The sequence below is a fragment of the Mirounga leonina genome, unplaced genomic scaffold (genome assembly GCF_011800145.1).
Source record: "Mirounga leonina isolate KUSES-001 unplaced genomic scaffold, KU_Mleo_1.0 Mir_101609, whole genome shotgun sequence".
In the NCBI taxonomy this organism is placed as follows: Eukaryota; Metazoa; Chordata; class Mammalia; order Carnivora; family Phocidae; genus Mirounga; species Mirounga leonina.
Window position 1 is genome coordinate 4,192,147 of NW_023270164.1, and position 14,104 is coordinate 4,206,250.

General features: G+C 47.6%; 1 protein-coding gene across 1 annotated transcript in view; it reads left to right on the top strand.

Moving 5' to 3' along the window:
* The window catches only part of TSPAN7 (tetraspanin 7), a 120,619-nt gene that overhangs the window by 89,479 nt on the left and 17,036 nt on the right, over positions 1-14,104 (top strand). The window contains exons 2-3 of the mRNA XM_035003050.1: positions 8,687-8,875; positions 12,569-12,643. Of these exons, the coding sequence (XP_034858941.1) occupies positions 8,687-8,875; positions 12,569-12,643 (264 nt within the window). The remainder of the gene's footprint in view (positions 1-8,686; positions 8,876-12,568; positions 12,644-14,104) is intronic.

The window sequence follows — 14,104 nt, forward strand, 5'->3', positions numbered from 1 at the left end:
ACCACGCTCAGACAAGCAGTGATTCTATTAAATGTGCATTAGGACAGAATGTCTGAACGACCCGTTGTCTTGGAAGATCGGACACAAGATGTGGGTGAGTGAGGCTTTGGTGGATACAGAGGAGGTAAAGGACCTGATTTCCTCCCACAAGACTCTTCAAATCTTGACACACACACAATTAACAATGCAGGCCAGGGTAAATGTGCAGTCAGCAGAAACTTTCTGTCAACAGGCATTAATAACGCAGTCGTAGCTCTTGTTTATAAGCTTACACGGACCCGATCTTCTTTTAAAAAGCTCTCTTATTAGTGTGGAATTTGATACATCTTTCCACAGCAGTGGTCCGGTCCTAGGTCACCCGAGGAAGGGAAGCATAGGAAGGGGTCTCTCCCCACAGCACTTCCTTCAGTTGCTCAGCGGGCCACCTGTTAATGCCGCTGTTAAGGCTGGCTGTTGGTGCTCCCGGCACTCACCTGCCTCTTTGTGTGTGTCAACTGGGCCAACAGTTTTTAAATGCGAGTGAGATCAACTTGGGGGTTCCGCGGAGGAGGTGTGGCATAGAGGGAATCCCCCAGACAGTAAGCTTCTGTCACTTTAGCCACTACAGCTGGTCCTGATTTCTAAGTACACAAATCTCCCCATTAAGTGGCTTTGCTGTCCCAATTCTTCATAAGCATTCATCTGTATGCCATCTATTTATATATCTGGGTCATCAGTGAGACCAGAGGTGTGAGCTACGTCCAGACAGTCTTATCCTCTGGTTTGTTGGCTTCTTTCTTTTACGAGCTCTTAGAGGCTGGAGGTTGGGGTTAGACACTCCGCGGTGGTGTAAATCACAAACCTAAGTCCGTTTTGAACATTTTCAGTGAGAACTCAGCAATACTTACAGATGAAAAGTAATGCCGAGAAGCTGCCCTTAAAATTTCTCCCTGATATAATGGAACATTTCTCAATGTGCTAATAAGCATGGAGCAATTCTCTTTTGCTTCTGGGGCCTTTCTTTGTGGATTTTTTTTTTTTTTTCCTTAAGAGGGAGGAGACCTAAAGTCCAGAATCCTTTAGAGTAATATACAGGAAATGCAAAACCAATTCAGGGCTGCCCATTCTTTCACATTTCCTAGTAGGATATACAGACTCCCTAATAACATGTTTGGAAATTTCCTGTGACCCTTTGTTGAATAATGGAATTAAGTAGAAGGTGGGACTGGTTGGGCTCATTTGAAGGGGTTTAGTAATTCAAGTAATGAAAGGCTATTTGACTAAAGTGGTCTTGATTATGATTTTAGCAGCTGTGTAGCCCTGACTTTTCCATGAGAGCTCCATTTCAGATGACTCCACCATGTTCAGAGCCAGTTTTGAATGCAGGAAGTGCTGCCAACATATTGATCAATTGCCACCACTCCCTGGGCGTCTAGGACATTAGGGATTATTCAGTCTTCAACCAGCCACCTGCTTGAGCCCCTCCCCAGCTAGCCGCCCCCAGGCTGAGTACAAAGCCCAGCGAGCACAGGCCCTTGGGGAACACTATTGACCAGTGTGGTCTGCATCCTAGGGAACAGTTGGGTTTGATCCTGGCCCCTCTGAGGACCCCTAGGCAACTCAAAGTAACACATAAAACTTAAGCACTGGAAGGGCTCCTACAGATGTTACGGGGGCCAGTCCTGTCATTTCACAGATGGAGAACCAAGCCACAGATCTGCAACCTGAGTGGCGCAAGGACGGAAGCCTTGTTTGATAGACTTAAAGCATTCCTGGAGCTGTTGCCTGTGACACGATCAGCTGCTTTGCTAAACACGTGAAGAAAGGCCTGTGGTGAGCCCACAGCAGGAACTGGAATTCCTGAGTTTTCCCGGTGCTGTTCAAAACCCTTTTCATATTTTCAGAAGCATCGATGTATGATCTGTTCGACAGCGTGTACATCAGACCCTGGCTGCTCACTGTTAAAATCCAAATAGAAGCTAGAGTTTTTGACAAATCACTCTGGGCTCATGACCTAGCTCCTGGAATTTGAATTCTGTAAATTGGCTATAGGATGAAGTGATATTTAAATATAAAATACAATTGTGGGTTTTCTTGGGTGTGTAAAGGAAGAGTTCTGCATCTGCCCGTTGGCATATATGGAGCCCATGAACTGGGCTGACCTTTTGTTTCCCATAAGTCTTTAGGGGAATAAAAAAAAAAGCCTCTTTCTTCCATGTCTCCTACTTCTCCTGTCAGCAGCCACCTTCATAGACTTGTCCACTCAGTTCTGCGTCTCCTCACTGTTCCCCCAAGTTCCGGCATCATCCCCCGACATTCTAGTGACTGTCTTCCTCCAGCCTCAGCCCCGTCCTTCCTCCCCGCCCCCCGCCATCCTCTGCTTCTGTTTCCTGAGACACATCTTTCCCTCGGCTGTCACTTCCGGCCTCAGCCCTCACCTGCATCTCTGACTTGCTCCCAAACTGCAGTCCCACCTCCACGAGTGCCTTCAGAACGCTCCCCGCGTGGCCTTTGGTCACGTCAAACCCCATAGAAAACAGGGCCGGGACCAGACAAGTCTCTGGGTTTCCTAATGGTTCTCAAACCCAGTTTTAACAAATCAGTATTTAAGATCATCCCAATTCTCTCCCTCTTCTCAACTTCCCCATCCCCTTTTAGAGATCGCACTAATCTCCCTCTCTTCCACACATACCATAGTCATAAAAGCGAGGGAGTGAAAGAGTTGAGTTGGCTAACAGACCTGCCTAGAAAAAAGCAGCTCAAATCATAGGTCTTACCGCTCTTAAGACGACATGTCATCTTCATATAAAAAAAGGAAAGCTTGTTGTTACGCTAGTGACCTTAGGAAATCTTTGAGCGTCCGCGTAAAACGGCAATGCCTGCCCCTCTGGGCAATTTTCTTTCCTTCTCTTTCCCAGCAACCACTTGTCACCTCAGAAAGCTGGTAGAACGGTGGGCATTGAGTCCAGAGACGAACCGACTTGCCTACTCCCACTGCTGACAGTTTGTCAGTCACAGGGAAGACCTAATAAACTTCCTGGTGCTTATTTTCCAAGTGGGCACTTCCCTAAATAGATTTGCGAGTGAATAAGCATGTCAAGTTGCAGCTTCTGATTTGGTGTCTCGGAATGTTAGAGCTGGAAGGGAGCACTGGAAATCAGGTTTTTCCACCTCCTGATCTTACAGAAAAGGGAACCAAGGCCCAGAAAGTTTCGGTGGTCTGCCCCAAGTCACACAGCTAATTTGTGATCAACTGCAACTTGAAGCCCTGGGATCCTAACTCCTGGCCCAGAGCTCTTCCCTTCACCTACATTTTAAATAAACACACTGGCTCTCCCTCTGCCCCTCAGCTGGACTGGGTTCTCAAGCCTACTGGAAAACCCCAATCAATTCTGCCTCTTAGCCCAACCCCGTATTTTCACAAATAACTTGTAATAAAATCTTAAGTTGTAAATATGACAGATTCACACTGTTACTTCTTCAAGTTTAAAGAGAAAAAACCACGACGTGGCAGAAATTGCTGGTTTGTCTACCTTTCTGATTGCTTTATCTCTCCGTGTACAAAATCAGGTCAGAACACCAGGCAAAGTGCCCGGCCCCATGGTCTCCTCAGCATCATGCTTCAAGTAAGAGGGGGCAGAAAGCATAATTTGCTTGGCTGCTTCTTAAAAATCTAACTTCTGAAGACCCTGTCTTTTAATGATTTAATTCCTGCTTTAATTATTATTTAATTGTATTTATTTTAATTATGATATGGATGGAGTTTCTGTGTCATGTGGTTTTTCTGAGTTAGAGAATTGTCTGTGGAGTCGGGTGGAACATTTCACAATGCCTCTGCGTGGAGTCGCCAGGGGCGAATTAACTTGGAAGCCTCTGGGATGATCGATCTTGTGGCTTCCGCCTAACCTGCTGTCTAGCTGAGATTTCAGCCTACGATTTCTTCTGTGTGTTTCTTCAGGCTGGTCTTTCGTTCCTGTGCTTTCTATCCCAGATGGCTTCTTAGGATGGGGTCTATTTGAGAGAGCTGGTGCTTCTCTAATTCAGTTTGTCATGGTCTTTTTTTTTTTTTTTCATTGCATAATACATGGGTTCATGAACCCCACCTACAAGAACAGATACATATTATGCCAATGGTGACCCAAGTGCGTATTTCGTATCTCATGCAATTAAGGAAATAAAGAGTACATGGACTTGGCTCCATCAGACCCAAACCTGGCACAGCCTTTCATGAGCATGAGAGGAGCTACAGCTGCTCAGTCAGAAGGCTGTGGTCTGGGGGCAGGGGAGGCAGTGGGTTCCAGTGAAATGCTCGTAGGCATGTGAGAAAGACAGAAGCACCGTCTCCCTGGCTCCTCTCAGAGGACCAGGACGCTGCAGGGATGATAGGGAGACTTTCCAGCATTAGCTGTGTTAACCTGGCAGGGGGGGCAAAGGACCACACGGATTGCTGCCATTGCTCCCCCAGTATCTACTTCCAAATGACAACGAACCTCAGGAAATCTCTTCCAGAGCATTTTGGACACCCCATGCAATATTGGCCAACCTACCCATATATCCTTGCAATGTGATTTTAAGGTAATGTGAGCCATCACATTTTCTAGTTCAGATCTACAATTTATGGTGCTACCATTATAGCTTTTTCGGCCTCCTCACCAAGCCTAAATCAGAGGTAGCCGGAAGTACTCTACTACCCATATATTCTGAGCTGCACCGGAAGCGCACAAAATGTCGAGCCTCCACGAGAGGCTGGGAATGAGAGGAGACCCTGAGCCTCAGCCTGGCTACTGCTGGCGGGCACCGGGCCTGCCCTCCTGGCTCGTAGTTGACATGAGAATGGGGGAGGTGGTGGCAGCACCTTTCCCAGGCCACTCGTGTGGGCTCTGACCTGTAGGCTCTGATCTGTCCCCTCTTCAGCCACCCTGTTGGCTGCTTGCTAATGGAATCTTCTGAGAAAGAAGCAAAACTTCCATGAGAAAGTGAAACCAGTGACACACTGATGGGTTTAGAAATTGCAGGGCTCTGAGGAGCTCAGACACAAAATTTCTTTGGTGAGCCCTGAGCCTATTCATGGGGAGCAAAAGCAGAAGAAGCGTGTCAAAGGAACGCGTGCCTTGCTTTTCACCCTGGGGGTGTTTGTAAAGGTACACATAGGGGGGAGTGTGCGCGTGTGCATGTGCGTGTCTGTTGACAGGAACCAAGAAGAAAATCACACAGTGTATAACAATGACTTTTGATTTGGGCTTGTCTTTGTAGGTTTCTTATCCTTGGTGAGAAGCATTATTATAGTAGACAAAATGAAAGAAAGCACGAGTTTGTATTTTATGGCTCTTCAGCCCTTAGCTGGTAGTTTTTTTCTTCAAGCGCCTGGCGCTTTTGTCCCATACTTAACCCAAGTCCAGCCCAACCTTCTTTCCCTTGTCCAGTTCATCTTCTCGTCTTTGTCCTTAAGCATTGTAATGTCCCCCAGATGACAGTGCGGTTGGCCTTCGTACCATTTCTGATAGTTCCTCAGAGAGCTGCAGAGAGTAGAGCAGGTCGACGGCTAGCAGGAGACTTCTTGTCCCTTCTCACATCTACCATCGGCTGTTTATTCATTTGCTCAGCAAACACGTACTGGACATTGACCATGTGCAAGACACACATCTCCTGCCCTCAAGAGGGTCACAGTCCTGGATGTGCATGGGAGGGGGATATGGCACCGCGTGACAGTGGGATAGTACAGAGTAAGTTCTGCGTAAGGAGACTGGGAGGAGTAGGCACGGTATGCCATACAAGTTAAGGATGTAGACGGGTAGTGATAGGAAGGGGAAGAATTCTCACCAAAAGGATCATCACGAGCCAAGGCTGAGAAGCAGTAAAGCCCAGGGAATACACAGAGAACAGCTCAGTTTTACTGGAACTACATAGAATGCATAAAGAGGAGGGAGGGAGATGAGGCTGCTGAGGTGGGTTCGGTGTGCACAGAAGGCCTTGTGTAGGTGGGGTTCGGCCTTCCAGACACAGAGTTGGGCCATCAGGGATCTCTGAGAATGAGAAGAGCAACATTGGAGAAGGGCTTTTCTCTCTGGGCTGTTTTTAGAGTCCTAGAAGACAGGTGCTGGATGGGGCCCATCTATGCCAGTCTCCACGTCATTAGGAGAAAGAGAGCTCCTTAGAGGATGATTGGCTTGGTCTAGGTCAGGATCCTGGATGGCTTTCCTCCCACACAATGTGGTGCCCACAGTGTTGTGTTTCTTTGCTTCCACTGGCAATCTTTAAGAGGTACCTTTGAGGTCTGCAAAAATAAATTTTAACGTAATTTACATTTTATGAACATTCTAACAAAGTTGATATTACAGGTTTTGTACTTTACCAGAGAGCGCTGTCCTATAATGAAGCAGTGGTGGCATTCAGAGAAATTATTTTTTGAAAGGAGAAAAGGGATCAAAATGTTAATACTGTTACCCTTAAAATCCAGATTTGGGGTAACTTTGATATACTGCGTATAATATTTGCTGTGCACTGTATGAAGTGGCTGGTCACAGAAATCTAAGCCATCAGACTCTTCTCTTCGGTCACTAAAGCCAATGCATCCTAACGACATATGTCCGAAGCGTTATGAATCTCGGGGGGGTGGGGAGCAGTCACATGAAAAAGAGTAAGTCTGTAGAGGAGATGTGTCTTCAGCCTAAACAGTGCCTGGCTTAACTGAATTCCTGGTTTTGATCAGTACATCGGCACTGTGACATTTAGAGCATTAGGCAGATAATGGTAGAAGTGGGAAATAGGGGACGAGGTTTTTCTCTGGTTCCATCTTAAGGCCCCTCACAATATCCACCCGACAGAGAAGTTTTGTAAGTACGTGACAGTTGAAGGACTCTTATGAGGCAGATGTTCTAAGACCCAGAGAAGTGAAATGGCCGTGTTTGGCACTGTATTAAGCATTGAGACATAAAAGATAATCCAGGCACTCTCCCTTCTCCCTAATGTTCACTGCGTTCTCACCCCTAATGAGCGGAGAAGTGAATCTTTTTTTTTTTTTTTTAAGGATTTTATTTATTTATTTGAGAGAGAGAGAATGAGAGACAGCATGAGAGGGAGGAGGGTCAGAGGGAGAAGCAGACTCCCTGCCGAGCAGGGAGCCCGATGCGGGACTCGATCCCGGGACTCCAGGATCACGACCTGAGCCGAAGGCAGTCGCTCAACCAACTGAGCCACCCAGGCGCCCCGGAGAAGTGAATCTTAACTTTTGCTTCTGGTGGATGAAAAGCATTTTATGTTTCCATTTTATGCTTCCCTATGGCGGAAGAAGGCTGTTCAAGGGAGCTACTTTCTTTAGCAACCACCAGGTGTCAGCAGAGGACTTGAAACTCTTGGCAGCCTCTGGCCTTGGTTCTCTTAACTCACTGAGGCCATCCCCCAATGGAACTTTTCAAAGGCGGTAGACCTCCCCTGGGCCCCCTTCTCCCAAATATTAGTGTCAAACGCTTTCTCCTCAAGATCACGTCACATTCATTCGCCTTCCCCTTACAAAACTAGCACTAGTCTCTCAATCTTTTTCTGATTCAAAGCTTTTAATTCTGTCTTTCATGGTGATGGTTCTACAGAGTAGAGAGGCAAGTGGGGTGGGGGCATATTTGGGACAGTGTGTTGATGGACAGGGGAGACCTGCTTCGCTCCTGTTTCTCATCATGCCTCCTCACTTGGATGGCCAGGCTGGACAGGAAGCTGAGGCATTTGCTATAGGACATTGGGTGATAGGGTGGGACAGAACTTGGGAAAGGGCTCCTTTGGACACCCACGCTTCTTTCGAGCCTCATGAGGTGTCAGAAGAGGTGGCATTTAGGGGGCTGTCCGTTTGGACGAGTGGCTAAGCTATTGGCAAACTGAAGTCGAGCCGAGCTGGGAGATAGAGACACAAAGTCAACAACTGGCTTTAGCAGCTGTAGCTGCTGGGTCGTGTGGCCTGCCGGGGGTGGAGGGTAAAGCATAGCATGTAGCCCCAAGTCTGTTCCCTAAAGTAAGGGCCTGATTGATGCAAGGTCCTTGTAGTTTAGACATGCTGTGGCGATTTCCTTTGGACTGATCTGTGGGATTTGCCAAATCGCATTATTGCTAATTCCAGGAAATCTTCAGATTCTTCTGTTGTTTTATATTGAATAAAGCACTGTAAATAAGGCAATGTATCAATAGGGATTCAAAAATATTTTGAATGTTTTGCTTTTGTAGAGATTTTTGTTCTAACAGGGAAAGAAAATCATCTTGCTCCTTAAAACATCATGCAAAATGTCCTTAAAACGTACCGTATCCACACGTGCCATTGAAGAGGGTGGCCGACATTCTTAATGGCCTTATGCCCAGCTCAGCATTGGGTGGCGGCTCTCCGACCAGGCCTGGGAGGGCTCTGAGACCTGTATTAGCACAAACATGCATTTTTCAGAAACAGATTTAAAAAAAGGTTCCTTGTTGTCGGCTAGACTTGCAATCCATGTGGTAACCACATATGGCTTTGTGTAAGGGCCAGATCTAATTGTACAAAACCCAAGTGTCTTTAGTCTGGGATGGCTTGAGTGACGGGTCTCCGACGCTTCCGCTGCTTCAGGGACTCCTGAAGCAAGTGCCACTTGCCCACGGAAATACGAGTCTTCACATCCAGGCCACATCGAGGGTGTCGATTCTCACCTTCACAGTTTCATAGCCCCTTCTCTCCTCCCCTCCACCTTTTCAGATCACTGGGGTGATCCTGCTGGCTGTTGGAGTCTGGGGCAAACTCACTCTGGGCACCTACATCTCCCTGATTGCTGAGAACTCCACAAATGCTCCCTACGTGCTCATCGGAACTGGCACCACTATCGTGGTTTTTGGCCTGTTTGGATGCTTCGCGACCTGCCGTGGTAGCCCGTGGATGCTGAAACTGGTGAGTCTGTCACAACAGAACACTGCTCTTTCAACGACTTTGTGAAAAAATATAAATCACATGAAAGTGACAAGTCAATATGCATGGACTCTAATTTTAGTCCAGACTCTTACCTAATCCACCCTTTAATCCCTTAGAGGGCAAAACAACCCCAAACACAGCCTGGCACAAAAAAATCCAGTTCTGGTCCCTCGAGGTAGGTGGTGACAAAGCAGCAGCCTGTGGTTCTCAGAAGCCATTTATATCCTCATGGCGAGATGCCTTGGTCCAGTCTTGCATTCCTTCTTAGAAATCTCTTCAGGTGTGTGATGTGCAGCTTTGGTGGGCAAGGCAGCATCCCAAACATCAGCAGCCTTTCGGCTTCAAGTTCCCACTGGAGAAATACATTCTGCCTCCTTGAACTTGGCCATGCTTGGCTGCCTGGGCATGTTCTTCTCAACCTGTGCACCCCAGTTCAGCGCTATGGGAGTGGAGCTAAGCCAGAGCTTCCCCACTCAACAGAGGGTTGATGCCATGCCAAATGTTGGCTACCAGGCCCAGGGCTGGGTGCCTTCACTGCAATAGGACACACACAGCATGATGTTTCCCAAAGGGTAAGGGGCAGGGTGTCATAAGGCTGTTACCATGATTCTTAAGTTTTTGGTAGACTCATTGCCTAATTGTCCACTCACCGCCCATGCTCTTCATCAGTGAGCATTAACATTAAAGGATTTTATAGATAAAAGGTACCAAGGGCCTCTCCTCAAAAGAACATTGTGTTTAAAGAGATTTCTTTCAGACGCCTCATTTTGTGAAAGGGGAGAGTGGAGAGTCCCTCAGTGCTGTGGTTAGCCCTAAGTTAGGGTGACATTTAATACCCTCTAGTGACAGATATGGGGGTGGGGGTGACTCACTCCAAAGGAACCACCTTCCAAAGTGGCACCGATTAGTCTCTCTTGACAACCTCATGGAGGTAGCGTTTGCTCTGGCCACTTCCATCCTGCAGACCATGCAGGAGGCTGATGCCCTGGCCAGCACGGGTTTTTCCAGGTTGGTGGAAAAGCCAGAGTGAGGCCACACAGAGGCATTTCTGCTGCTGTCACCTGCCACTCTATGCTAGCGCCCTGGGTCCACCTTCTAGGGTTTCTTACAAGCACACGGATGGCTTTTGGTCGAGTCCTCAACTCTGCATGCCTGCTTATATCACCTGGGCAGTTTTCGAAAAACACCTTCGCCAGGGGTCCCGCCTCCGGCCAGCTGAACCAGGATTTGTGGCATTGGGGCCCTGGCATCACATTCTCCGGAAGCTCTCTAGAGGATTCGATGGTACAGCAAGGGTTGGGAGCCTCGCGTTTAGTGCAATGAGTAGCAAGGGGAGAATTTACTTCAGAGGCATAAAAAAGGAAGATGGCTAAGAATCTATCTGTCCAAACAAGAAGAAAGGGGACCTGGCTTAGGTCTTTAGTGGCAGGGATGTAGCCTCTTTGGGCCTCTGTCCCCACATATGAAAGAATAGCATTGGACTCTGCTGAAGGCAGTTTCAAACCACTCTGCCATTTCCTCCTACCAATTGTGAGCTCACTAGCAGGTGAGCCTTTGGAGAGAAGTTTTGGAGGTTTTGTTTAGTTTTTGTCTTTGGTCTTTTAAAAAACACCAATTCCTTTTCTCTGCTAGATGCTGTACTTGGTGCATAACCTGCCCAGCTTCACCCAGCTAGTGTGGGGAGAGCTGGGATTGGACCCATAGACATCTCCTTCCAAAGCCAGGACTCTCTCTACTACAGTATTTTCACATGTGGAAAACTCGACCCCTACCACCTATATTTAGTACAAGCTTTCCCCAGTAGGCTTTTGGCCAAGGCCTTCTGAAGGAGAAGCAGCTGTTCTCTGGAAGCTCCCAGAAACAGGGAACTTCCCAGAGACAGGAAACTGCTGATCTGGCTGACAGGAGCGGAAGTCACTGATTAACTGTCAGTCTAGAATGTTATGGTCCTCATTTAACCTCATTAATTGCAAAACAACTGAAAATAACTATTTTCACTTTATGGAGGCCCAGAGTGGCTGGCTGCCTCTTTCCTAACAGTTAGCCCACAACAAAGCTAGGATGTAAACCTAGGAGGACATCTGATCACGTAGTCAAATGTCCTTTTTCCCACCTGCCTCCTGACAGTTACTTTCCCACAGGACTTTCTGGTGGATTCTAGGCCTGGGGTGAGACTCTCTCTGGAGTCACATGTGCTTTTCATTGCATTTTGTACTAAGTTGAGAGACAGATGTCATGTACGCGGGGCATTCTACTCATAACTGTGTTTGCGATTTTAGGGGCTGTGCTTTAAGTGTGTGTAGAGACTTTTGTTAAGATTTCAAACAAAATTGGCCTTTTAAGCCAGCATTTTCTCCTTTTAACATGTGCTACTACCCAAGAAAAATAATTTATGATCCTGTGCACATATGTACACTCTACAAATAAGTAACACGACCACGTCGAGTCTATCCAAATTCTACAGCATCACCTAGGACCATTGCAAACATTCAGGACTGTTATATTTCATTTTGAGATGAGAAGAAACAGATTGGAAGACATACGCCTTGTAGGAAAAGGATCCCTTCTCTTTCCTTTTATCTGCTTTTCAAAGCCACAAAAATGGAAACCCTTAATGTCTCATAAGTACCGTGTAATTTATCCCTGCGCGCGCACACACACACACAGTCAACTTGGAAAGAACAGGAAGCATGAAACAAATAAGAAGCACTAAGGGTTTTAGATACTTACAAACAGTCGCGTAGCTTACTTGCTTTTTAAAGGCTATCAACTCCACACGCTGTGCGGAATCAGAGAGGGAAGTAGCCCCCTGGCCCCTGCTCTAAGTGCTACACTCAAGGCTGATCACCATATTGAGGAAGAACGTTGACCCGTGTGCATTCTGGTCTTTCTGGCAGCATGGGCTTCATACAGTTGCAAAGGAAGGGGATCTGAAGCCATTTTAGGAGATGTGCTCAAGAAAACCGGAGGGATTTACTGAAACGAAGAGAAGCAGCAGGTTCACATCATGGAAGTGGTCACACATATGAAGGGCCCTTGTGTAGGAGCAAGGTTGGGCTGGTTGTCAGATCTTCTGAAAGCCGTTCTAGCACCAGGGAGTGGAAGTTACAAGTAGGCAGACTGTGGCCAAGAGAAAGGAAGTCTTCCCAGCAATGGGAAAGCTTGGAAACTGAATGGGCCGCTAGGGGTACACGGGTGGAGGGACTATGCTAAGCTTGCAGAAGCCAGATGAAGGGTGCCCGCAGACGTCAGCTGACCATCCTGGGGAAGGTGGTATGAAAGACCCCCAGACAGGGCAGAACTGTGAACCTCCAGAGTACTTGTTTTTTTTCCCCCAGAGTACCTTCTGCTCAACAATTCTAACATCAAAAATAGCGGATACCTGAGTTATAAAAAGCCCTTCCAGATTTCTCCTGGTTGAGCTGAGTCTCCGGATGAGCTCTCCTCAGCATGTGTGGTCCAAAATGCTTATGCATATTAAATAGACACATTTCTATATTGAGGCTCATGTGGGGAAATCTGGACAAGAGTATTTTTAAACTTTTCCTCAACTTTGTCTGGGGGATATGAGGATTTGTGTGATTCCCTGTGATGGAGAAGTCACCTACCCCAAAGGAGCACTCGTCCCAATCCTAACGTGTCTGCCTTTGTCCCCGTGTGCTTGATTTTCAGTATGCCATGTTTCTGTCGCTGGTGTTCCTGGCTGAGCTGGTAGCTGGCATTTCTGGGTTTGTGTTCCGTCATGAGGTGAGTGTACACAACGTAGAGAACTCGGTTGGAGGGTCTTTGGGAGGAGGATTTTTGAAACCTCTCGTAATGTGTGAGGGGCACATAGAGGCCAGTTGGCATCTCCAGTGGTATCGCTGTTTTCCAAATGTCACTTCATAGGGGCTGAAATGCCAATAAAAATCTAAATGCAGGAATTTCACCAGACTCAAAACCTTAGTTGTTGATCCTCATTCTATTTTGTGATATAGCTCCTGCAGGAAATGATTCTCTACCTTGTTTTAAAGCAGTGACCTTTGGTGTCGATCAAATATACTCCTTTTAAAATAGCAGCCTCAGCAAGGCACAAGTGGGTGTCTATAAACGAGATTTCTGTGACTGCTTGATTTCCCCCAAATAGCCTACGCTCCCCACTTCCCTCCTCAGAGCCCTGGGGGCCGCCCCTTGCCGACTGGGGGGTAGAGGCCAAGCCCAGGAGCGAGGAGCCCTGCTACTCTGTGTGGTGGCAAGGGCAATAGAGAAGAGGGCTATCATGATCTGAAACCCCTACATGGCTTTGTTTCTAACTGACACGTAATAGTTTAGACTTCGGAGGCTGGAGAAAAAGAATTCTGAGTAGTGTTTTGTGATCCTAACTATGGTTTCAAGGACATGGCTGGCTGTTTTGTATCCTGTGTGGCCCTCCTCCCATGGACTGTCACTGTGGATGCTCTGTTAAGACAATGGGTAGACACTCAGGCAGAGATGAGATGCCCTCATGCTGTCTGTAGCCACCACGGTGTCCCCTGTCAGATGTGTATAGGGGTGACAGGTCAGACAGAGTACGCGCTACAATAAAGCACTAGCGCTAACTCCCCCCGCAGTCCGTTATTGTACCCTCTAAATAGCAGTAAAGCCAGAAGTAGAGATGCGTGTGTTAGAAAGGAAAAACAAAAGAACAGCAAGATAAAGGTGGAAAACGCACTGAGGCTGTTGAACGCCTGGCATGATCTGTCCCAGACCCTGCTTCTGTGCTTGGCCAAGTTCAGTTCCCAGTGAGCTTGCTCGTGGCACTTTCTGCCCCTTTTTCCCATTGCTCTGGTCTTCCCCTTACTGGAGGTGCGATCCCCGGTGTCAAGGCCGACTTCTAGAACCTATTTTGTATATGGGTGCTGCATCTGGAATTAGATTCCCCATTCTTATTGTCAGGCGAGGTGAAACCTAATGAAGTCCTGGCCTCCACAGCCTTAGAGGTGCCCCCAACACGTGTGTGAACTCCCCAGACAAAGCTGAGCCCTTGCCCCCTCTCCTCCCACGTGCTGCCATGACTGGGCTCCCTGGGGGGTGGGGAAAGGGATACCCAGGGCCTGGACACCCTCATCTACCTCACCTCTGTGCATCTGACACATTGAGGTGAGTGGTGGGTGGGGGGGGGTGTGAAGCCACCCTTTGCCCACCAGCAAGGGGCTTGTTTCTCCTGTGGAAGGCCTCAACATGGCCCAG